At 41.9% G+C, this 26,624-nt stretch overlaps 1 protein-coding gene across 2 annotated transcripts in view; it reads right to left on the reverse strand.

Annotated features, from left to right (window-relative positions):
* Positions 1–26,624, reverse strand: part of GRM3 (glutamate metabotropic receptor 3) — a 102,355-nt gene that overhangs the window by 28,357 nt on the left and 47,374 nt on the right. For both annotated transcript variants that reach the window (XM_009086871.4, XM_050970076.1), the window contains 2 exons: positions 16,711–17,314; positions 2,865–3,720 (listed from right to left, as the gene is read on the reverse strand). In XM_009086871.4, coding sequence (XP_009085119.1) covers positions 2,865–3,720; positions 16,711–17,208 — 1,354 coding nt within the window. In that variant the 5' untranslated portion in view covers positions 17,209–17,314. The remainder of the gene's footprint in view (positions 1–2,864; positions 3,721–16,710; positions 17,315–26,624) is intronic.

The raw sequence follows: 26,624 nt of genomic DNA on the forward strand, positions 1-26,624 counted from the left end.
TGTCTGCAAACATGGTTATCACTGTTCTGTTTCTTGCCTGTTTCCTTTTTTCCCACCCTCTGTGCTGGGAAAACACTCTCAGGTGTGGCATTCACATTCTCTGGAACAATCCCTTTGCTCAGGATTTTTCCCCAGGGAAGCTGAGAAGCCTCAGAGAAAGGGGAAAAAATTATTATCTCATTTGCTTCTCCTGTGTTTTGCTCATCTGGAACGTTTGGAGATTGTTTCATTGGATTCTGGTGTGAGTTGTTCTCACTCTTTGGCCAATCAGGGCCAAGCTGTGTCAGGGCTCTGGAGAGAGCCAGGAGTTTTCATTATTAGCTTTTTATCATTCTGTAAGTATCCTTTCTGTATTCTTTAGTATAGTTTAGTATAGCATTCTTTAATGTAATATAGCATCATAAAATAATAAATTAGCCTTCTGACAACATGGAGTCAGATTCATCATTCCTTCTTTCATTGGGGCACCCTGCAAATACAGTACTCAGGTTTGGAGGTGGAAAAATGACAGCATCATTGATCAAGTGTACCATGGAACAAGGTTCTCACATTGCATTAACAACACACACAAAGACTTTCTTCAGCCAGGAAAGAGCAAAGAATAATTCTGGGTCCCACAGAAATCAATGACAAGGCTTATATGTATTAATATCTCACATATGTATTAATTCTTCACACGCTTCTGAAAGGAGGAAGGGATGGAAAACTTGCTTAATAACTCACTACATAAAAATCACTAAAAAATAACTTATATTAAAACATTGATTCACATTATAATGGAAGAGCTAATAAGAGCTAATAAGAAAGAAAGGAGATGAGCAAATAAAGTTGTAAGCTGTTAAAAAATGTATATGGAACAAAGCCATTGGAAAAGAACTTGACAGGTTTCTTAATGTTTTAAATTGGAAATGAAAATTAATGGAAAATAAAGCTCTTCAGAGTTTCAAAGATTTCCATGCTGATTTTTAATATAATTAATTTGGTTCAAAAAAGAGCTTTCTGTTTTCAAAACTGAAAAATTGCAAGCTTCAATTTTTTTTTCCAGCTTGAACAGCTTCAACTCCTAATTCATAAAAAAATATAAGATATTTCAGTCAAAATTAAAGCTAATTTTTCTGGCTCTAGATAAATAAAAATTTTCCTGAGATTTTGGTGAAAGTAGATCAGGGTTATTTTGACTTTATATCTAGATGTTGAGTGAGAAAATGCTTGGGTACTTAAAAATATCTGCATGTTAGAAAAATTATTGAGAATCCTATATTTGAACAAAAGTTCTTTAGTCTTAAGAGTGGACTCAATAGTGTTTTCATTTAAGATCATAAAAATACCTATAGTGACGGAAAAATCTTCAAAATAATTGAAGTTTAAAAGATTGAAGTGCCTACTCCTTCAGGTGGTCATTACAGCTGTGAAGTATTTCCCTGGCAGGGACAGAAGCACACCACTGCCTTCCCTCCTGATCAGCATGCCAGGAATCAGCTCCCATGAAGTGCTGTCCTCCTAAAACCAATTGATTTCAACAATTTAAAGACATTCAAGTATCTCGAGGACAAGTGCAGGCAAGCAAGGAAAGAGCTTCTATGTTGTAAGTGCTGTGAGGAGGGGAAGGAGAAAGGAGTATTCTTAATTTCTAGAGGTCTAAACCAAAGAAGTTTGTTTCATTCTGAATTGAGTACTTGGCTACAGCAGCTGCACCCCACTGGGAGTTAGAGAAGCACCAGGGATGTGGTTGGTAATATCTAGAGGTGATCTGAGTCCAAAGGCTGAGAACATCTCTAAAGGAGGGGAAAGTTCAAGCTCCAATTTGTCAGTTTTATGTAGTTTTCAGTGTTATTAACATTGCAGAATTACTGAAGGTCTCTTGGGATTGAGCATGCTGCATCCTACATGTTTATCCTTCAATTCCTCTTGGAGCTAGTTCTCACTCAAAGCACAGCATGATGGGTCCTTACTATCAACTCGGGCAGTTGAGAGTATCAGTTTCATAATACATAGAAATCCAAGCTCAACCTAGATGCTTCAGGAGAAACTCAGACATGAAGAAACAAAAAGACAGAATGTTCTACACTTTACTTCTTTCCTCTGTAGATCTATTTAGCTTTGCTGTGGTATAATATTGTTATGGCATAGTATTAATCAAAAAGCTAAACTCAGCCTTATGTGGCGGCAAAACCACAGAGATGCCATGTGCTGTGCAGCCAGTCCCCATGAAGTTTGCATATGTCATTCCAGAATGACCACCCTCCTCCACACCTCCTGCATGTGTTTAATGTAGCTTTTTCATACTTTGCCATTAAGCCTGTAGTTCTGTAACACAGGTAATGGCACTACCCCATATATTTAAATAGTTTATATACATCTGGTTCTATGACAGGAATTATTACTCTACTATTGCAAGGACTTTGGCCATAGTCCAGCAATTATGTGAATTCGTGGCAAAGCGAGGGAGAGAAAGCCAAGTCTTGGCATGGGATTAGCAGGCGGCTGCCTGGTGTAGCAGGTGGTGGAAGGACCATTGGCTTTCAGACGTGCCCAAACTGGCTGTGAATGAAATGGGTGTTGGTGTGTGGAATTTTAGAGGATGGAGTGCAACATTGCCAAGACCAGCTGTTACCACCTTCACCTCATCCTTCTGTTGGAAGCAGGATGAGCATCAACCTGTTTTTTTTAGGGTTCTCATCAAGCTCTTTTTCCTTCTCCTTTCTGCCTTGTGACAGGAGTGACCTTGCCTGTGTACCATCCTGATCTAAACTGTGTGAATAGCTGCTACCAGGAATTTGGCTGGCTGTTACCATGACTGATGAACATTTCCTTAATTACAGTGCTTAATTACATTCTCTAGGTACCAAAAGAGGAGGTATTACCTGTAAAGTTTACTTTCAGGAGATAATCTTTGTACAGCTTCCTGCCATCCAAATGCTTCATGGCATCACAGAGTTTGGTGGTGTTTGGGCAGAGAGTCCTCTGCATTTTATGCAGGGCATGAGCCATGGCATACACAGCATTCACAACAAACATGATCTTGGATTCTTGCTCGTAGTTGGAGCTGTTGATGGTGAAGTGCTTTTCACAAGCCTTTCTGTGCGGTTTCCGGTTCTGCAGGTTACACTGGAATTTTTGCTCCCAGAAGTCCTTGAACCAGGGGTTGCGCCTGTTGTTGTAAGGGCTGAGACTTTGGAAGTACCTGTCAAACTCTTTAACGGGGTGGGAAGCGAGCTCCAAGGTGATGGCCCCGGAGGCGACGTGCTCGTTGCCCTTGACGATGCTCTCCTGCGCTCCCCAGCCGTCGCTGGCGATCCAGGTGAAGGACACGTTGAAGCGGTTGGCGGCCGCGATGAGCTCCCGGGAGTCATCACCTCTCATGAAGAGCACCACCACCCTGGCGTTGGGCTTCTGGAGCAGCTCCCTGATCACGCCGTCGTAGGACTTCCTGATGTTGGACCGCCCCACCTTCTCGGAGGTGGCGATGCAGATGTTGCGCAGGCGAGCTTCCTGCTCGAAGGCCTCGATGCCCGTCTCGCCGTAGTCCCCCTCGGAAGCCACCGTGGACACGTAAGTCCAGTTGAAGAACCGCAAGATTTCAGCCATGGCTTTGGCTTGGTAGAAGTCCGGGGGCACCGTCCGTGCGAAGTAATCGTAGCGGGATTTGTCGCTCAGCTTGGCACTGGTGGAGGCGTAGCTTATCTGGGGGATCTGGAAGAGTCTGAGCAAATTTGCCACCTAGAGACAAAGCGGGGTGCACAGGTTATTAAAGAGGGGTATTTATAAAGTGGAGCAGAAATATTTAGAGAAAGGCACTGACAGTGTTTTTTTAATGAGAGATGTTCTGACGATCACAGATTGAGGGTGTTGATAGAGGATGTTAATAACAAGCTCCAGGGAGAGCATTGCGCTGAGCATATGCACAAAACCTGTTCTGATGCCCAGTTAATTCCCTGGGTCCTGCTGGGACTGTAATGGGCCTTTATTTTCATGAAACTCAGCCTGTTTAAACAACAGATAATTAGACACAAATGGACACTCTATTTCAGTTTCAGACTGTGTTCCTTACAAGGCCTGGGGATTTGCATGCCTTTGCTGTTTGTACTGGGATTCATTTTCTTCAAGATTCATTGTGTGTGATGACCAAATGCACTAAGAAGACATAAGTTTCTGTTTTGTTCAAATATCACAAGTATACAGGCCTCTTGCAGAACTTTCTAATCTCACTCAAGATAAGTCCCCCACCTCTCCTATTTTTTACACATTTTAATTTTTTTTCTGAGATGTTCTGGCTGCAGACCAGCTGAGATGGCACATTTCTTGCGTGTTAGTACTCTTCAAGTGTTTCACAATTTCACAGAATCACAGACTCACAGAATCATAGAATGGTCTTATTTGGAAGACACCCTCAAGGATCATTGAATCCAACTTATAAGTGAACGGGCCTTGTGGGAACTAAACCCATGACCTTGGAATTATAAGTAACATGCCCTGCCCAACTGAGCTAATGTCATGTTAACATACAGTTTTTAATAAAAAATAAAAATTTTTAATAATCTCTATTTGTCCTTCCAGTTTGATTTATGTGGTCCAAAGCCCTGCTTTTTCTTTTTCTTTTTTTCATATTTGGCTATGTCCAATACTTAAATATTTCCAAATCTACTCTGCTGCTCTCACAGAAGCGCAACTCTTGATCACATCTGGAAAGAAATGAGGAAAAGTTTTGGCAATTTTTTCCTATTTTAGTTTCTTAAATGACAAAGAGAAGATTGGTGACTGGAAGTTCTGTCCAGTAAATAAAATTTGAAGCTAATCTTAGAGTACAGCCTGATGAAACCATTTGAAAAGCAACAATGTGCTTGAGATTTCTGCAGCAGTGTGCTTGAGATTCCCAAGGGAAACTTATTAAAAATTGCCCAATCCTTTAATTTTTTTTTAATCTTCCTCAGATGTTTCTTTGACCACAGATTGTCTGTAAGAATTCAAAGGCAGATGACTGTTTTGAAAAAAATGTTGTAGAAGAGGCAAATTTTGAAGGCGCAGACATCAGTGGCAAATTAGACAGTCTGGTGAAAAAAAACCCAAATACCAAACAGAAGAATTTTATTGCTTTTCAGCAACCTGTATGACTTAGGATTTTATAGATTTAGATTCTGTCTTTTCTGTGATGCAGACACTGAACAAGTGCCCTTGTAAACTGGTGTAATCTCCTCTGGGCCAGACTCTGCTGTGAGCAGTATATGTACAGGGACTTCCACAGCCTCTGGGCCACATGGAACTGAGGACTTAAGGAAGTTCTTATCCTCCTGTCCTTCTGGAACACCAGGAAAGACCAGGTGTCCTGGCATCTCAGTTGTAGCTCTTGAGTTGAGGTTTGCTTTCACAAAAAACCCCATTGGTAGTGGTTTATTTTAGTGTAAGCCAAAACAAAACCTTCCCTACAGTGCTTGGAAGGAATATCCTGGGTTTTAGCTGAGACTGCAGTTTTGCCAGTGGGTACAGGCACAAGGCTGGGAATTGCTGAACGAGTTACTGTCCCTCAGAAAGCAGCTGTTGTGTTCTCAACCTCCCTGCTGGATGGTAACAGTCATTAAAACGCCTTATACTGGAAGTGTGGGATTTAATTTGCATCTGGAAATGAACAGCTTTAAAGCAACAGGATGGGCACGGAGGCTTGTTCTGTCACCAAGGTACAGTGGATGCTTTGAGCATTGTTAAGTCCCTGTGGCTTTGTAACTTTGATTACATGCCCATATATCCACATGGTTTGGTTCACATGTCCTCTCTCAAGAGCACTCTGATTTGGTAATAAGAATGTACTCCATGTAGCTATTCTGGAACATTTCCTGCAGAACTGTGTGGGCTGGAATTGCTATTCTTGTCTCAGTTTATTCTAGCAGGAGCTATTTCATTTGTGCTAAACCATAATGAAGATATGCACACATACCATTCTGCATTTCCCCCCACAAATTGGCTGAAGAAGAAGTCCATTTTCAGGAGATCAGGTAATGCTGGTCAGCGAGTTGACAAGCCTTCAACTCACAGAAAGATGCTTCTAACAAATACAGCAGCTTTATAGTTAGTGTGGTTTCTTTTTTCTTTCTGTTTGTGCCTTTTTAAAATTTAATTTTTTTTTCTTTTAGTCAAAGCAGCAAAAGCATCCATAGAACTGCTCTTTCAGTTTACATAGGGGCCCTCAGCCTTGGAGGCCACTATCCTTCCAGGGTCCCTGCAAACACCTGCAATTCTCATTCCTGTGCTCTGGGAGAAGAAAGTCTTCATGTGTTTACAGCTGCTTGCTGTAAAGCTTTTCATTACAAAGCTGTCCAGATGGTAGATTTTTCAAGGACTAAAAATTAAAAAAATACAGGAAAGTCTGATTAATCATAAAGAATAGTGACCCAATCATCCCTGAGAACTATTACTGCTCATGGAGTTCAGTGAAGTTGTGTCTGTTATTAATTCAGATCAGGACACTCTTGAAATTCTCAAGAGGGGATTTTCTGGAATATTGTAACATTGTGATATTAGGGACTAATTTTTCAAAAAAGCTCAAGTCTCAGGGACTTGGCTGATGCAATTGATTTCAGAACAGTCCCTTTTTCCACCCATTTTCATGCTGATCTGAGCATTTGATCATGAAAATATTATCCTGGTTAAGAGACTAGCAGGATCTAGCAGGTTTTGCAGAAGAGCTGAAATCTAAGACTACGTCTGCTCAGGGTAGTAGAGGACAGTGGGATGTAAAACAGAGTTAAGTGCACTGAGATTGAGCCACCTGAGGCACACCTCCAGTGTAGCTCCATGCTGCCTTGGCATGTGTGGAACAACTTCAAAATTGCAGTGCAGATCCAGCTTTTGCTCAGTGAAATAATTTATTCTGGCAAAGCTCCAGGGAGCAATTTAATCAAGCCGTGGTGCATGCAATTAGTGCCTGAAATCCATATGTTGGCACTTAAGCTGCAATAGTAGCCAGGTTTTTTTCTCTGTCAAAACTGGTGGGTTTTGCAGATAGCTTTGAAGCTAAGTCTGGATGTTCTGCATCTGCAAACTAAACCAGCCACTTAGCAGAGCTTGCTGTGAATAGAGCATGTGATGGGAGAGATGGGAAACCTTTATTTGCTCTTGTGCTGCTGGGCTTATTAGTGCAGCCACTATCCCGTGTTCAGGTGCCCACTCCCCAGGAAAACCTGGCTCCCACTCAGCTGCTGGGATGGTGATTTGGTGGGTGATTTGTTGCCCAAGATGAGCATGGCAATAAGTCCAGTGCCAGCCACAGGCACATACTGGCACCAGCAAATCCTGCAAATGGAGTGGCTGTGGCAGTGCCAGGGGGGACCAGTGTCCCTCTCCCTCTCTACATCTGTCTCTTCTGCTTCTCTGAGCTGCAGGGACAGGATAAATGCTTGTGGGATATTGCCAATCTTGTTTAAAACACTGAAGATGGCTTCATAACAACCACATGCAAGGAGCCATGAATTAGATACAGTTATCAAACACATGGACCTGGTTTCTGGGTGTGTTTGTGGATATTCAAGAATCCTGCTGGTTAATGGGGACAGATAGGTAACACCTCAATGTCTCATAACCTTGATCTATCTTATGATTTATTGAATCTCACAGAACACTTACTTTAACCTTCATAAAATTTTTATTTTTGCTGGCAATAGGATTTATTCTGATGTTTTTGTTAAAAATTTCCCTTTTTAATGGCCCTGAGATTATTGCATGGATTTTTTTTTTGCATATGTATGGAACTGGAAAACACAGGAAATATTTTGGAGAAAAGAAGGGAAGATAAATCTCAAAAGTGTGAGAACAAGTAGGGTGTTTTTACCACAACTCACAAGTGTGTATTTCACATTTGTTGGACAGAGGAGGCCCCTTGTTACATGGCAGTGCTCTCTGCCCTTCTGAAATTTAACCATGCGAGAGTCTCATGGCACTTAACATGGCTTAATGAATCTAATTTCACAGAGCTCCTTTGAGACAGGGAAGAGCTACTCTGAACAGACAATAAATTAGGCTGTGGAAAAGAATAACATCAAGGTAAAGGAGTTTTTTCTCTACTGAGAAACTGGGCAAATTTCTGTCTCTCTGAGCTGCAATCAGTCCTAATGAAGATTCTTTTGTTGCCTTTGGTCTCCTGAGAAAGTCTTTCTATTTCTGGGGGTAAGTTGCAAGTCCAGATTCCCACAGTAAGACCATGGCAAAGCCATGTCCCAGGGTTTTTCCTAATTTCATTGCTATAACACAGGGCCTGAGCTCTTGCTTTGGAAAAACATGGACTGCAGCTAGTGTATGTTTTATCCAGTTCCTAAATGATGGTAATCTGCCTTGTTGGCTTTTTTTTTTTTTTTATTTGGGCAGCTGGAAGTCAAACTCCATCTAAGGCATTCGTAGCAATATATAATACAGGTTTTCTTTCCTGATTTAACTTTTTTTTTTTTTGTTTCTTAAATATAAAAATACATCAAACCTTTGGCAGAAAGAACTATTTTAGAAAGGCAGGAAAGAAACATTGGTTCTGAATGGGCTGGGACGTGGGTGTGTGGTAGGTGGCAGACAGAAACCTAAGGTAGAGAATAAATGAGGCACCTCTCTAGCCAGCAGTCTCCACTGGTCTGTGCAGTCTCCCCATGGTCTCAACTCCTGGAATGTACATTTTTTTGTCAGGTTAAAATCTCCTCTTTTTCAATTTATAATTATTTTCTTCCATCCTCTGGTGCTGCATCACATTGGTAAACACATTTATTTTGTGCTTCTGAGAACAAACCTGTACATACTGAAAAACTGATATTAAACCTTCTCCAGGCTAAACATGTACAGTTCCCTCCATTTCTTCTTGTAGGGTTTGTGTTCCTGATTTTCCTCCCCATTATTATATTTGTATTTATTGAATCATCCTTTTACCAAGGGACCTAAAGTTAGAAGTAATATTATAGATGTGGTCCAATGAGAATAGAATAAACAGAAATATTTATTTCCATCTATGTACTGGCTATGTTCTGCAGATACAGCCCAGCAGGCTGTGAGCTGCCAGACTGTATCACTGGCAATAAATATGAAAAATACTGAAAAGCTGGACTCCACAATAATTTTCCCTCATCTCTTGGGATTTAGTAGGCTCCTACCTGGGGACAGTATGACCCAGAGTGACTCAGTCTGGACATTTCTGGTATACTCACATAATTTGGGAGTATTTGGGAGGAGGACAGTTCAGGGATGAAAATGCAGCTGCTCACCTTGGACCCAAGAAAAAATTTACTCCAAACTAATTTGTTTTCAAAGAGAAATGAGGACCTTAAGGGCCTCAGAACTGAAAAACCTTTACCAGCCTGGAACATCATCTCTCCCTAGCCCATTTTTATACTAAGGGTGCCATCTCTGGGATATCATAATAAGCACTAATGAAGGCAGTGACTGCACAGGAGCTGTGTCATGACCTGCAGCAAAAAGCACCAATTTGGCTTCAGCAGAACTCCAAGCACTGACCCCAGAAGGTCACTGGGAATGCCAATATTCCAGTTCTTTAAATCATTAAAGGTCAGTTGTAAGGAACTCAAACAGATGCAGTGAGGTTACTTAGGAGTCCCAGCCAGGCTTGTTCTCCTGTGGAATCTTTGGTGCATTGCAGGACTAAAGCAGTGGTTTCCATCAGATTTCTCTCTCTTTGGTATTAAGAAGCTTGTTTCCTACTTTGTAGGTATTGTTCCTTAACAAAATTGCTTCCAAAAGGTAAATCAGGAAAAGATAATTCACTATCAAACAACTAAAAATGTCTAGCATTTCTTGTTAGTGGGAAGAGGGGTGAAGGAAACATTATTTTTAGCCTCGCTATTCTCCTGAAAATGACGAGCAATGAAGCTGGGAAAAATATAGCTAAATGTTTGCAGTGGACTCAGTAGCTGCCACACAGAGAGAAGCAGTGTTTGAACTGTGAAATAACTTCACCTGCAAAATGAACATCAGAAATAAGGAATACTATCAGAATAACAGCTTGGATTTCTGCACAGGACTTGGGAATTTATTTTTATATTTGTGTTTGTCCTGTGCAATAAAAAGTAAACCATGGAGGGCATGCAGAGAAATGTTGTGTTTTGAAGGAATTGTTTGGAAATATTTTTTTTCTTTTTTCCTGCAGGGGATGGCACAGTGAGCTGTCACATGTGCACTCTGCCTCCACACAGCATTACTGTTGCAGGGAAGGAAGCTGAGCACCAAACCTGCACCCTGAAAAGGGACCTGTGCACAAGATCTTGCTTTGCATTAGAGTGCAACTCTTCTCTGAGACTTCATAAACCTGCCTGTGACTCATGCCCCATTTACACAGGATCAGAAAAGGTACTAAAACTGGGGCTGTTGGTTCTGAAGGAACATGGAATAGCCTCTGGAGTTAAAAGAGCTATCAGTGATAAATATGGTAATTTGGGACTCGTTAACTGAGGAGTAAATCCTAGTCAGAAGGGGTAGAATGAGTGCAGAGTAAGGCCTAGTCAGAAGGGGTAGAATAAGTATAGGGGATGTCTAGGTGACCCTAGCTAGTTCTTATGTTTGGCCACTTTCTCTTGAAGTGACATCCTTTCCCACTTGGAACAGTTTATTGCTCTCTACAACTCCCTGAAAGGAGATTGCAGCAGGTGGGGGTTGGTCTCTTCTCCCATGGAACAAGTGATAGGACAAAAGGAAAGGGTCTCAAGTTGAGCAAGGGGAGGATTAGATTAGATACTAAGAAAAATTTCTTCACTGAATTGGTGGTCAGGCATTGGAACAGGCTGCCCAGGGGTGTGATGGATTCACCAGCTCTGGAAGTATTCACAAACCCTAGATGTGGCACTTGGGAATGTGGCTTAATGGTGGGCTTGGCAGTGCTGGGTTAAAGGTCCCACTTAATGATCTTAGAAGTCTTTTCCAACCTCAGCAATTCTATGATTCTCTCATTGTATGGTAGAGCTCCTTTCTTCTTACCTGTGATCTCAGTGGTTCCTCATCTATCCCTGTAAATTCTTACAGCTTCCCCTTTAGCAAAAGGACAAAATGCACACACTTAAGAAATAAAAGTTATATCCCAAAACCAAATCAAAATGACTACAAAGTAATCAGTTACTGGGGGATTTTCAGGGAAGCCAGAGGGAGGTATCCATATTCCTTTGAAATCTCTGGGAAAGAAATGCCCAGTGTTCTTTGGGCATTTGGAAGTCTCAGCCTAGTGGCTGTTCTGAATGTGGAATAGACACAAAGAGTGGAACAAACAGCAAGGGTCTGGCTGAGGGGTGGTGGAAAGAGGGGAAGAACAGAGATAAAACAGGAGAGAGTTTAAAGGAGACACATGGAAGCTGGCAAGTGCACGAGTAGCTTAAATGCTGGTGGTAGGTGGTCCATCTCACAGAATGGATTTTTTAAGGATCTGGCTTAATTTCACAAGCACAAAATCACCAGAAGCTGTCAGTGCACAGCACAAATGGCTTCTGTGGCCTGGCAAACCTCTGCAACCCCCTGCACATCTCCTGCCCAAATCCCTGTGGGGTCCATGCACAGTGGGACAGAGCCCTATCTGTTATGTCTTGTTTATTTTTTGGTTCATTTAAGGATTTTACACTATTTTCAGTGGTGATGGAAGTCAGAAGCTATTGTTAAAACTCTGGTTGAAAAATGGTTTATTCTTGGAGGAAGGAAATGGAGGTGATTAACTTTCAGGCTCCATGAGCTCTTGGCAGACTTTTGTGGCTAAGGAGAAATGACAGCCAGGAAAAGATTGCCAGTAAATGAGTACATATTTTGAATTTCATGCCAGATGGTCACTCACTTAGGAGTGGCTTTAGCTTTTGTGCTAGCAGTAATGCACCGTTAAACCTGCTGCAGTGTTTTTGTTACAGTTTACTTGGGACACAGCAAGGAACTGAAGAGAAGACAGCAGGGCACTGGTTTCTGCTCTGCCATTTTTTCTGGATGAGGCTCTAAAATGGAAATAACTTTCGTGGTCGTGATCTGGAAGTCTTGTGGGTTGACAGCCAGGTGACAGCCAGTCAGCAATCTTTACATCCATGTCAACATAATATACATAGACATTAAAAATCCAGCCTGCCTAAGGGAATGTTTTGATTTTTCTAAGAGCTGACTACAAGGAATGGAGCCTAGTCTTAATTTTCAGAAGTAGAATCCAGTTTTCAGAAACAGGAAAGAATAAATCCAGCACTTGAATAAAGGTATCCCTGCTTCCACAAGCATATTCCTGAAAAGAGCTGACCTAAGTATCTCAAACATGGAATTGGGATTGGCTATGCAGGTGCTCCTCTGCAAATGAATGCTGCCTCTTTTTCTTATTATCTTTACTGTGTCAATCTCTCCAAGGAAAATATGTTTGAAATTTCTGTTGTAAACTAAGAAAGAATGAATAATCTGGCTCAGATGAAAGGCCATGAGCCAAAAAGAAAACTCTCCAAATTTTGAATTCTTCACTTCCTGATGCTAGATTCAACTCAAGTCAGAATTTTATGTCATGAAAACAGCTTTTTAATTTTTTTTTTTAAACACGAGCTTTTTCATTGACTAAGAATCCTGGCTTGAGTTTTGAAGAATCAAATGCTGTGCAGATTGGGCTCACTGCTAATTTAAACACAACATCTAAAAACTAATTATCCAGATCATCATTAACGATAATAGCCTAGTCTGACCAGAAAATAATTAAGCATTCTGCAGTCTCTTGTTGTTTTTAGTCTCTGCAAAAAGTGCCTATCGCACATACTGACTCAGTGGGGAAGGTGTTCATTGCTGATTTACCAGCAAAATCTTTTATTCCTTAGTGGAAGGGTAATGAAAGAAGTACAAATCTGACAGCAGGAGCATCATGAAGTGATTTGGCAGACAGCTGTCCAGAAAAAAGCAGGAGAGGGAGGGCGAAGGGAGGGGAAGAAAAAATATTGAAATATAAAGACAAATTCACAGGAGGGGGAAAAAAAAAGCCAGAAATAATTTCTGTCTGAAGAACTCAGCATGTTTTATTTTAAGGCTAAGAAACTGCACTGTGGACTTTATGATGTTTACAGCTCTCAGCAAAAGAAAAATGCTTGCCAGGACTACATCTGGAAGCATCCAGCACCCTGGATGCTGCTTGAAAACTCAGGGAAAGGGGGTGCTGAGCCTAGCACACACACCCTGGTGAAATATTTTGACTTTCAGCAGGAGTGTGATTCCAGTTGTTGCTGGAGCTACTCTGTCCAGGTGACTGGCTCTGAAATTGGTATGGCACCAAAATACTTGCCTGCAGTGCTTGAAAGCCCTTACAATTTCAGGCTGGAGTCTGCAATGTCTATTATTCTTGACAGGGATTTTCTTTTGAAAGAGAAATTGAGACTGACTCTTAACAGGATGGGCAACAGGAATGAATGGCTTAATTATGTCTTTTCTAGGCTTAATTACATCTTTTTTAGGTAGTGTGAAATCTAGAGGAAAGCTAGAAAAGAGAGACTGAAGGAAGGCCAACACAATCCATGTAAAGAGAAAATAAACAACAGAATAATTTTTTCTAGAAGAAAAAATGGAAGATGCTTGATGACAAGTTGAATGATTTGTGAAACTGTTTTTCTGAAGAGCTGTGTTAAGAAAGATCTCACATTTGAAAAACTATTGACAAGTCTAGGGAAGATCATAGAGTAATATCAACTATTATTGCTCCATCATCCTCCTCAGGTTTTGAAAATTGGATGACCTACAGATTTTCATACAGCTATATTACCATTTTTACATGTACTGATTGAGAAAATGTCTAATTAGGGCATCCAATTTCCATTGGACAGTTGCTCCAAAAATAAGATTTTGGACTATGAAACATCTATATACACACATATATATATATATATATATATATATATAGATATATATATATATATATATATATATATATATATGTATATGTGTATATATTATTATTTCTATATATATATATATGTTATGGATGTATGTGTGTGTGTATATGTGTATATATATATATATATATATCTATATAATGTATATTTGATGTGTGCTGCGTCCAATTTACTGCCTCAGATATGGATTTAGTTTTAGATCAGTGATCAACAGAAACTGGCTTCAAAGGGACAGGCTGACAGATGTTGTGCAAGAGACCACAGAGTACTTTAGAAATGGGATCTGCCTCCCTCTGGGTTTCTGGGAGGGAACAAAATACCCTCCTCTGCTGTAACTACTTTTATAGACATGTCTTTTAGGCAACCTTATATCTTCATGTCCTTTGGACACACTTGAACTTGAGCTGGACTGAGAAACACACTGACCACAAACCAAAGGTACAGCAAAAAATCTCCCACTCCTCCACCAGTGGGAAAGGGCAGTCATTTGATGCTTCAAAATATTTTGCCAGCCTTCAGAAAGTTGTAGCTCTGGGAACTGCTGAACCAAAGGAGGCATCTCACAGAATTTCTTCTTTTTGTTTTTAGTCACTTCTAGAACTCATTCAGCTTTTAGCACCCACAACAACCTACCATTTGCTGTTTTCATTTGATGTATTCTTTGTGTGATTGGAAGAGACAATGAAAAATTATTTCCTTAACAGTTTGTGCTGCCCAAGGTTCTGTAGCTATCATTTCCCCCCTTCAGATATCTCTTTTTCAGCCTGAAACTTACTTGTTCTTTGTGCTCCAAGTGATCAGACCCACATAAATGATGAAGGATTCATTCCTGGGCTGCTAGCTGGTCCACAAAATGACAAAAAACACTTCTACTACAAGAGATGGCTGAGGTTCTGCCCTGCAGAAACTGTTCTCCTGCAGTAGGGGCAAGGCTTTGCCCTTATATTCCCTACTATAAATACACAGATGAGTTACACACTGGAATACAAAAGAAAATAAACCTCAATTTCTTTAAATTTTTCTGTGCTCGTGCATGTCCTATGGGATCTGACCATGCTCCCAACTGATGGGATTTAATGCCTTCTCAGGAGCAGCAAATAGCTAGAGAAATTCTGATTGAAACGAACAGTGGATGAACTCTTGCCCTATTTATGAAACAGGCAAATGAGGTTCTGTGGGCTTTCTGTCACTGCTGGGATAGTCTGCAGTACACAAGAACTCTTATTGCTGTTGACACTGGTGCAGCCATTAAGGTTTGTGCTCAGCCTGGAGAAATGTCCCACACTGAGTCTGAAAACACCATCCTGCACTGTCAAGTCTTGGTGTCTTTGGAAACCTGCAGCTGACCATGAAGAAATACCAGATTCAGGGTCTTAGTCTATGTCAGTCTGGGCTTAACACAGCACCCACTTGTGATTATGAGTCATGTGAACAGGCTTCTTTTATTTGACCCAAAATAATGTGAGCACAGAATCACAGAATCATTTAGGTTGGAAAATATCTCCAAGATCACAGAGTCCAACCTTTGACTGATCACCCCCATGTCAGCCAGACCTTAGCACTGAGACCCACATCCAGTAATTTCTTTAATATATCCAGGGATGGTGACTCCATCACCTCCATCCCTGGGGAATCTGTTCCAATGCTTAACAACCCTTTCTGTGAAGAAATTCTCCTGATGTCCAACCTGAACCTCACGTAGTGCATCTTGAAGCCATTTTCTCTCAACCTGGGGAGAAGAGGGCACCCCTCATCTGGCTACAACTTCCTTTCAGGTATTTGTAGCTATAAGGTCCCCTCTGAGCCTCCTCTTCTCCAGGCTAAACACCCCCAGCTCCTTCAGCAGGAGACTCTTTCACCATCTTTCTCTGTAGACTATTCACCATCTCTGTTGCCTTTCTCTGGACATGCTCCAGCACCTCAGTGTTGCAGTGAGTGGCCCAGAACTGGGCACAGGTGTGAGAGGTGGCCTCACCAGTCCCCAGTACAGAGGTCACTGCCCCGGTCCTGCTGGACACACCATTATTGATACAAGCCAGGATTCCAGTGGTTTCTTGGCCACCTGGGCACAACTGGCTCGTGTTCAGCCACAGTCAGCCAGCACCCCCAGGTCCTTTTCTGCTGGCCCACTTTCTAGCCACTCTTCCCCCAGCCTGTTGTCCTGCAGGGGGTTGTTGTGACCCAAGTGCAGGACCTGTACTTGGCTTTATTGAACCTCATACCATTGACCTCAGTCCATTGATTCAATCTGCAGAGTCTTCCCACTCTCCAGCAAATCAGCACTCCTGCCCAACTGAGTGTCATTTGCAAACTGACTGAGGGTACACTTGATCTCCTCACCCAGGCCATTCATAAAGATATTAAACAGGTCTGGCCCCAATACTGAGGCTTGGGGATCTCCACCAGTGACTAGAAGTAAGACAAGGGTTATTTTTAAATTTTAACTATCTGTTGTTAAAATGACAAATGTTATGAACATGCAGCATGGCAGGAACACATGTATTCAGACGCACAGGTGGTATCATTTATGATTGATGTGACAAATATCTGCACTTAGAGCTGTAGAAAGTGTCATGAAATGCAAAGTTCAAAATAAATACTAAGACTTCCTGAAACTTCAGGTGCCTTCAGGATACACCATAACCAGAAGAAGTGGACAGCTGCTGGAGGTTTGAAGTACAGTAAGTATTTTAAAGAGTGAATTAAACTAATGTAAATTCAGTAAGAATCATATGCTAGCTCGACCTCTAGGGTAAAGTGATCAAGCTAAGTCTTGCTTTATTGGCAAACTTACATAAGCAGTGGTTCTCTCACTGGAACTGCAGATAAACAGTTCTCACCTGGTGGGGCTGCTGTGACTCACCTGTATGGAGACGCTGCTGTAGGAACCACCAATGACTCCTGCAATCAGCAGTGGCAAGTTCTCCTGGATGGCATACGAGCCATCAGGGCACATGTACTCTGTTTCATCCACTTTAGTCAAAGATGCCCTGACGAACTCCAAAGACTGTTCTAAGGCATATGTATCCCTGGAACACGTGTCCAAGATGTGAACTCCAAGCTTAATTCCCGGCAGCAAGTAATTGTCTTTGTTGATTTCATCAATTGCAAACAGCATGGCCTCCAAGCGCTGGATGCCTCGGTCTTCATTGATTCTCCCACATTCTTCTATCCCAGTGCCTTTTTCCTTGATTGGGAATAAGCCCCCCAAGACCAGGTCTCCTTCTATCTTAATTTCCTTTCTGACAAAGCTGTGGTCACTTAGGGAAAGGAAAACTCCTTTGGAAAATAAAGCTAGCGCAAGGACTTGGAGTCTGGTGAACATCTTCATTGGTCCTGTTTTAGCAGCTCTAAGAAACATTGGTGGGAGCAAAAATGCTCTTCAGTCCTTCTGATCCATTGCCAGATATGAAGTGCTGTCCCAGAAGCCAGTGACGAACAAGCCAACAAGGCTTTCCTCTGGACCTCTAAAGAAGAGATGGAAAGAATGAGAAAAGGCAAAAGGAGACACAAGGGTGTGAGATGCCTTAATCACACAACCATCCCTCCCTGAGGCAAACAAAACTCTTCTAAGCAAATTAAGGTAAATACATAAATAAGTAAGAGAGACATGAAAGAGGAGAATAAGGGACATGACAAGAAGGAGTCTCGTGTTTGATGCTTGCTCAGGGCATGAAAATGCTTGCGGCTGGACTTTCTCTCCTTAATGTTAATCGCAGCTCAGGGCTCAGATCAAAGGGAGAGCACAGCAGTGATGTGGCTACTTAGGATATGATTTTACTCTCACTAAGATCAGGACAGGTTGCCAATGACCTGAAAAGGAGAAAAATCAAACCCCAGAGTGAAGACTGCAATGTAACAATTTTGTAAATAAATATACATATGCAAAGTCTGTTTATGCAACACAGATGCATGACTTGTCCATAGACTCCTTATCAATATCACTTCAGATTTATCAAAGTGGCTGCCTTGATCTCCCAATCCTGAGATGAATTGCATGGCAATGGTTAAGCAGAACACTTTAATAATTTATTTCTGTACTTACCTTTTCCTTAACAGAGTATATACTATTAGAGTTGCAGGGTTATTTATAATTTAGAAACACTTAGCACAAAGAAATTGAAATCAGCAACAATTTAGATTTAACACTGAATAATGAATGAGCATGCTTATTGCAAGGCAGTTGTTTGTCCTAGTACAATTTCAACATTGTTGTACCAAATTGAGTGAAAGGATAGTTTTTTTGTTCATATTTATTCCAACATTGTTCTCTCATAAATCAGTAATGGGTCAGATGCACTGTTAAAGGTCTCCCTCTGCTATCTGAACAGTCTGAGCTGCAGACTGTCTCAGCAGAATTTTCCGTTCAGAAATGTCAATGGAAAAAAGGCTCCCTCATCCCTAGATGATCTTTAAGTAAGCTAGATTGTTTATCACCTGTGGATTATTAAACAGATGCAGAAAATATATTTTCTGGTAATTTTTAACAGAAGTAAAGATGTTGGCTGTATTCGGCAGTACTTTTTGTTTCAGACTTAGTACTCTAATTTACCCAAACATTATTGAATTGCATAGAGGGCTATAAAATGGTGATACTATCCCACTGGAAATCATTATCAGACAAAAAGGTGACATTTGTCACATAAATGGTTGTGTGGTTAATAATTCAGTTCCATTGTTTTCATCAGCAATCCACTGTTTAGATAAAAACAGGACTTGGGATTTTTTTAATGTAATATCCATCTTATTTACCTCTGTGGCTTCTGTTGCCAGTGTATCTCAGTAAAACCTTCCTACATTTAGCTTTATAACAGTGGAAAAATATTTGTTTTCCCTGTTTCACACTTGGGAGAAAAAGAGACAAAGAGAGATGAATTAAGATTCTCAGAAGATACTAAATTCAGATTTTGATTTGCTCGGCACTCATAGTCAATATCAAAATTTGGAAAGGTCACCTGTGCCCTGAACCCCCTGGTTCCCACTGAGGCACTGAGTCTGAAAAACTCCCTAACCAAGTTCTCCCAAGCTAGTTCTTGAGTAATTTACCTAAGGTCATCAGTGCAGCCAAGAATTAAACTTTGATCTTTCTCAGTGCCCCTCTGATACCTTAGCAATAACTCTCCCTTGTGTCCTACTGCTCCCTCTGACTTTTATGGGAGTCTTTTATAAGGTCATATTAAACCAATCTCCTTTCCACAGCTCTTCAACACGACCAGGAACAACTGAACTTCCCCAAGAAAAGGCTTTAAAATGGGGCCCTCTTGAAGGTTTACTAAAACTACACTGGAACATACCTAGAGCTACAGCAGGGAGGATGCTCTCATTCCCTTGAGTCCTTTATAGGTGCTGATTTCTGTAAATGGAATCACCTTTCTCCTTGCATCTCCTCTGTGTCTCAGGAATGTGTGAATCTCTGATACACCAGCCAGAAAGGATAGAGAGGTACTGAAAATTATTTCAACATTGCACATGATTTCCTCAGCAAAGAATGTAAAGGATTTCTGTGTTCTGTCACTTCTGCTTGTTACAGTGGTACTGCTGAGGGAAACTGGGATCAGTGATGGCACAGCAAGGGATCAGTCCCTGCAGAACCCAAGGGTCAATCTGACTAGGTGAGGATTGGGAATGACCATTTCTCTGATTTTTCTTTGCCATTTCGTATTGACAGCACTGCTCTGAAGGTGTCCAGGGATGTGAAAGGAGGAGGTGGTGGGAACCCCATTCAGGTTGGAGAATGCAGGTGACTGATCCCCACAGTCCTGCTCTGTCTGGGGACACACAGCTTGGTAAGGGCTTGTCCATGGGTGGGGGCCACCCACCTGCACTGATTGTCTTACCCTCCCCAGGGCCTGTGGAGTTCTGAGCTTGTCATGGGGGCTTTGGGACTGCAGGGTGACACCAGTGATGCAGAGCCCTGCTTCCCAGGAAAAACATCCTATTTTATGTGCTCAATTCCTCTCTTTATAAATGTGAGACAGTAAAAAACCCTACAGTTTGTGGTATAAAATGTGCTTCTCTCCTTCACCAGACTTGGCAGCCTGTGCACTGCTGTCCATGTAGGGGCATTGCAGTGTCCTGCTGGGCACCACGGATGCTGAGCAGAGGTTCAGAGTGAAGGTGTTCATGCAAAGGCTGATTTGTCAGGGGAGGTTTTCCCTTTGGGCTGTGAGGGATGGGTGCCTGCAGGGTTTCTCCTGGGTGGGACTCCTGGAGGAAGCTGTGAGGCAGATTTGGGTGGTCAGTGAGCAGCATCAATATGGTGACACTGAACAGACATCTTGGTGGGATGGAGACTATTTTAAAGCAGATCACAGAGATGGGCTTGCAGCTCAGTTCATCTCCTGTTCTCTCTGGTTTGCACCTCCCACATGCTTTCTCTGCAACTTGTGTAACTCAGGACTATATATACAAACATTTTGTACCTACTCCAGGCTGATACAGCCCATATTTCTCCTCTTAAACATGGTGAAGATACCACTGATCATATCCTTCCTGAAGTGATTTCACTATACTGACCACTCCTATTGGCTTTTGCAGAGCTGTCTTCTGCTAAAAGCACGTTTCTGGGATATTTAAAAAGAAGTGCTTGCTGATCAAGTGGAAATTATTTTATTTTTTGTTTATATTTAACGTTTTAATGTCAGCCATGGGCAGGGTTTTGTTGTTCTAGGTGTTCTGTTAGTACTGCATTCCTACAACCTTTGGATCTCTGGTGGAAATAGAAGTAGAGTCTGGGTGTGGAAGCAATGTAAATATCAGCATGGAAAATAAACAGGCTGAAGGAAAGTAGTTTCCATATCTGCATCAGAGGGTTTCTGCCAGCATTTCTCTGCCTGAACTTGAGCCAGAAGCACTCAGTCTGTGAAACATCTTCATTTGGCACTCCATAGCCCCTTCTCTTTCCACCACAAGAAGCCCACAGGGGAAAGCTACATCTGCCCTTGGGGGACACTCAGCACATCCCTTACTGAGAGCAACTCACTTGAGTGCAATAGCAGCTGTGCTGCTCTCACTGGAAATCCACTTGCCTCTAGGTCTGAATCATCAGCTTTGGTGGACTATTTTTTCTGTGTATGAAAAGTTGATTGCACAAATTTACTATTTCTTGGTCTAAGTTTGCTAATTTACTAAGAATGGGCACATTCTTGTTTCTGTGAAAGCAACTGAAATGAGAAAGAGGTTTGGGGTTTCTACATTCAGTATCCCACTGATATCATCTCCAAAACTAAATCTGTCTTCCAGGGCTATATTCACATTCAGCTCTGGTACTCTGCAGGCTTCTGTCTGCAGCTCACAGAGCAGGTTCACCTTTGCTCTTGGTTCAGAAATGAATTCTTAACAGACTAAGCATTTTCAGCCTATTTGTCTTGTAGGTGTCAAACTTCAAAGAGAATTGCAGTTGAATCTTTCATTTAGCCAGATGACTTATAAATCAAACATTATTGCTCATACATCAGTGGCAATTTTGTCCATGCCTTCCATCATACCAGCACCAGTGCTTGGTACTGGCCATCCAGCAGCCATGCATTTTCCAATCTTCCAGTCATAAGGATGGAATGGGAAGCCTTACAGAGCTGAGGCACTTCAGATTGCCGAGCTATTTTTCCATCCCATTAACTAGTGAATAGGGCAATCTACATGACAGAGCTAAAACTCTGGAGAGGTTTCCTCTCCTCCCTACCATGTGCTATATCCCAAATTTCCCCACATTTGCTCCCCCTCACAGTGTTTTGCAGGGCTCATCTGTTTATGCAGCTTCCTGACAAAGGATGCAACAAGAGCTGACGTGGGTGCTGGAGAAGATTATGTTTAGCTTTATTGTGGGTGGCTCCCCCTTGGCAGTTGAGGATTTTTACTGCATTATTCAGAACTATAATGTGTTATTGTGGTGCCTGGAGCCATATGCCAGCTCGGAATCACCTGCTGTCCTTTGTAAACTTTCTCTGGAGGAGAACAATGTCCAGTGTAAGGTCACTGAGGAGGTTCCCACCACACCTGTGCTCTTGTGGCATTTTACAAATATTGAAGCTAACAGTTTCATCAATAGATCCTTCTCCAAGGTCACCCATCAGAGAAGTATCTTTCCCTGAGCCTTTGCTGTGCCCTTAAAATTTTATCTCAGGGAAGCAAATTTCTAAAACAATTCAAATTTCAGCTCGAAATTCCAGTGTGTGTTTCAAGAGTGACAAAAGAAGCTGAATGCCAAGATTTCTTTCTCTCAGAGATCATTAATAACTTGCATAGTAGCACAGATCATCCAACACATTTATCACATTTATATGTGCCCTGGCAGAGCTTGAACTTAACACCTGATGGAACTGCACTGAAATATAACATCTTATTTAATCAGAAAGAAGTGACAGACAAGCTTGGGTCTCCTTGCTAATTATAATTAGAGATGTAGTCACCTCTGGAAGAGAAATATTCATAAAGTGACCCAAAGCTTTCAGTGACAGACCTGTGCCAAGCACACAAATTGCTCACACCCTGATTTTGGCTGGCTGAAATCCAGTAGCTTAAATCAGGATATAAAAGAAAACAAAGAAACAAACAAACCAGGGAAAAGTTGCAGAATATGTGGTGAGGTGGAGAAAACAAGTAAATTTGTTCTATGGAAATGGAGAATTTCCTTCATTAAATGTTACTCAGGAACTGACATATAAATTTGCTGAAAATTAATCAAAGTACTTTAAATTTCAATTATTGGCTGTTACATCTCAGATTTTTTTCTTGCCTTGTGAAATATGACAAAAATGGCTTTACAATTAGGTACTTTTGTGAATTTCCTTTCATCTTGAAAACCTGTAAATGAAAAACATTAATTATTGCAATTAGCACCAGCAGCAGCATGAGACTACAAACCATACAAGTATAGTATATTGTAAAAGAGTATGAAAAGCCCTAAAAATTTAGGGGAAATTTCAGTATAAAGACATATAAAGCAAGAGATAATACATCAGAGTAGGAGTAAATCACCAGTCTTAAAATAAAAACTTATATTCTGTTGCTTTAGAGCAAGAAGAAAAATTCAGAACACTGTGTTACTATTTGCACTGTGTTAGCATCAACATCTGATGCTTTATGTTTTCTACAATGTCAACACAGAGCAGATGCCCAGCCCTCTCCTCAGAGATCTATGATATCCTGCTTCAGAAAAAAAGGATTTAAAACATTAATCACACGGGAAAACAGATGTCTTTGACGTGTTACTCTTTAAGTTTCAGGATACTAAATAACTGTATAGATTAGAACTAGAGGTATTAATTTAGCCTGGTGAAGAACAAGGAGCCCCTGAAGATCACCAGACATTAATATGGTGTGGAAATATGAGTCTTTGTTATTTGTTAAAATACATGGGAGCATTTGGCACTGTCTGAGTTCTTCCAAAGTGAGTTTGGTTTCAGGAGAGGGAGTTACAATGAGCAGAGCACCAGAGGCAGAGCTCTGGGTCAGGCCATGCAGTCTCCTAAATCACAGGAGCTTCTCCCTCCTCTGACAATGAGTACTTTCAAGTGCACTGAGAAGTCCAGCAGTGAGCCTGAGGCTCTGTGCCATCTGGACGATTTGTGGTGTAATGATCTTGATGTAATGCAGGGTTAGAGCTTTGAAAGTCCCACCATCTTCCCTTCTGTCTTCTTTGGACTCAGATGAATCCTACTGCTTTTTGTCCATCTGCTTATTTCTTGCAGGCTCTGGTGACAGCTGAAAGCCCACCAGCAGTGACTGCAATGAACAGGCAAGTGCTGTGTGCTTATTGATTGTGTGTTAGTTTACTTCAGTCTCAGCCTTCACCTGTGATCCCAGAAAGGCATGGAAAAGGAAAAAATGGGAGTATAAAGCCTTTGGGGACAAAGGAGCAGCTGGCTTCTGTGACCTGTGGATGTCACAGCAATTATTCCTCCTAGGTGGTGTGGGACCACCAGCACCAGACCAAGGTCAGCAATGTCAAACGTTGGGTGAGAGAGGTGATGGCACAAGTGAGGAGCAGTCTTGCCCAGAGTAAACCAAGATGTTTTCAGTGTCATGTCCTGGGGATGAAATATTTAGCTAAGAGAAGCGTTAACACTTGTGCATAATGCAAGTGAGGCTTAGCTAAGTGAAGTTAACACCATCCAAAGTATAGCCCCCCAAGGAGTATCTCTGCATTTACTCTTTAGACACGTATTTAACCTTTCCCTCTTAATTGATTCTTAACCATCTTTTTTTTTCAGCCCACACAGAGATCGTTGCTGCTTTGCGCCCCTAATCACTTCTCAGCTCTCTGCAATGCCTGCAGGGTTTTCCTTGAGGCTGGATCTCCCCTGAACCTGTGTTCCAGCTGAGGAGCTCTGCCTGGGCATTCTTGGCTCCCTCCAGAGCGAGCTGCCAGACTTCACTCTTGCTATTGTGCCAAGATGTTTTCCCCACATTTTGGCAATACAGAAAATATGGCTGAGTCTCTGCATATGTGGAAGGCAGAGAGTCCTTGGCTACTATTGCTCCTGCTGAGGCTTTGGCTGGCAGCTCAGGCAGCCTCAGAGTCACACCAGACTCTCAGGGCAGCAGTGTGCACCCTTTTTCCTCTCTGGCTGCATGTGAGGTGACGCCTGCTGCCACCCAGCCTGCTCTGATGGGACCCAATCCTGGCTTGCACCCCCAAGCAGCAGCACTCAAACCTGGCTTGGAGGTCTCCACATCCCTGCTCAGCATGGGAGAAACTGGAATAGTGGAGGTGATGGCTAGCAGTGGGCAAAGTTCCCTCTGTGGTTCCTTCTCCCTGCCCCAATCTAATGATGAGCCAAATAAAAACCTTCCCAGGCTGGTGCTCCCATCCCTGTCTAGTCTGAGCTCTATCTCCCAGTTTGCCACAGCCACACCAAACACCCAGCTGGAAATTTTCCAGGTTAAGATGGTTCTTCTCATTTGATTGAGGCAACAGCTCTCCCTCTGACACATTCACTGCAAGCACTTGGAGCAGGAGCTGCTGCCTTGCCTGTGCAGGGCTGAACTCGTCTCACCACCTCTGACCAACCATTCAGTGGTGAGATTCCATCTGCTTCACTTGCTCACTCTCATAAGGCAATACTTTAGGCATTTCTGACCTCCTCCAGGAGAATTGCCTGCCTGTTCTGGTTAAGAAAGACACCAGGTGTCTCTGGGACCCCCAAAGGCATGAAAATATTGCTAATGAAAAGATGTGCCCCTTTTGTGGGTTTGCCCAGCATCTACAATATGAGGTCAAGGGAGGTGCCTGATTACCCAGGCAGGGTTTCACCCACTGGCCACTTGTTTTGTCATGTTCCTGGTAATAACACAGAGCAATAGAACGGGATCAAAACATGGAGAGAACATTCAGGTTTTAAAGACAGACCTATTTGGCAGTGGGTTGTAGCTTTTTGATGTTTAGTTGTTTTCTTTCCTTTTTTCTTAAATATAAAAGGATTAAAAAATTAACAACAGTAGCCTCTGTTGAAATGATCCTCCCTCCTCCACCCCCCCAGAGCCCAGGCTGGTAACTCTTCCATCACATGAATGTTACCTCCAGGCAGCAGCATTCAGTGGAGTGTGAAATCACAATTAACGGAGCAAGTGTTTTGTAAGTGAGCAGAGACGGCCACAAATTACATCCTGCTATTAGCTGACTTTAGATCAACATTGTTGAACAGCTCCATGATTACTGGGCTGTGGCATGTATTAAAAAAACATTAATAAAACATAATTGGTTGTGAATTGTGCTTACTGCCTTCATAGCTCTAATCACAAAAGTCTCAGAAGTTTGCTGGAAACAGAAGCTGCCCTCAGCTATTTGTGGGAGCTGGATTGTACTAAAAATTTTACAGAATTTGTTTTGCAGCTGCTGTAAGTCAGTAAACTACTGAAGCCTGTGGGGTTTGCTAGCTAATAGATCTTTGCCTTTTTATTTTCCAGTCAGCAAAGAGAGGCACAAGACTGCCTCACCTCCACCAGAAAGTACCACTGGAAGTGGAAACAATAGCTCAGTCTGCCATGCACTAGGTGTGTCATTTTGTCACCAACAGGGAGCAGGTGGCTGCTCTTTACTGAGAAACAGGCAAATACAGAGATAGACTTCCAAAATACTCTCATTTATGGCTCTCTATTGGGCCCTAGATTATTTTCAAGGCTAAAATCAAGTACTTGGAATGTTAATTCTGATTCATGACCCTGACTGGGCTAATGGAAGGACAAGATATATCACAGAAGTTTGTGGCTACATTATCAAACTTGGATGCCCTGCTGCAAATTTATGGACTTTAAAGAGGTTGTTCACAATCAGTCAAATGTGGGACTTCAAATGTGGGACTTGAGGCCCAGCCAGTGACACAAAGGGACTGCTCTTCTTCATCAGTTAGTGCTTCAGGTACCTAAATCTCACTCTCAGGCTGAGAATTCCCAAAACACTTCAGACCCTGCCTGCACTTGCTGATCACGGTGATGCTTAACTCCACTTTTGAGCCAGATTTAGTTGGAGGAAGAGGAACCTCTGCCAAAGTCCTCAGGGAAAGAGGCTCAGGGATAAGGGGGGACCTTGCCCTAGCTGTAACTATTTAAGAAGCTTCCTCACCCAACAGAGAGGTGGCATAAAGTGAGGAATAAACCTCACAAATTCTGGATCTCTCCTGCTCTGGCCACTAAAAGTGCTAGTGCAAGGAGTGTTGAAAAATCTTGGAAGTGGATCTAAAATTAGGTAATATAATGCCTGCATTGTTTATTGACTTTTTTCAGCCTGTGCCCTGGTAAATAAACTTATATAAATAGTGGGAGTAGATTGCTTAAAAG

Source organism: Serinus canaria, chromosome 1A (assembly GCF_022539315.1).
Source record: "Serinus canaria isolate serCan28SL12 chromosome 1A, serCan2020, whole genome shotgun sequence".
NCBI lineage: Eukaryota > Metazoa > Chordata > Aves > Passeriformes > Fringillidae > Serinus > Serinus canaria.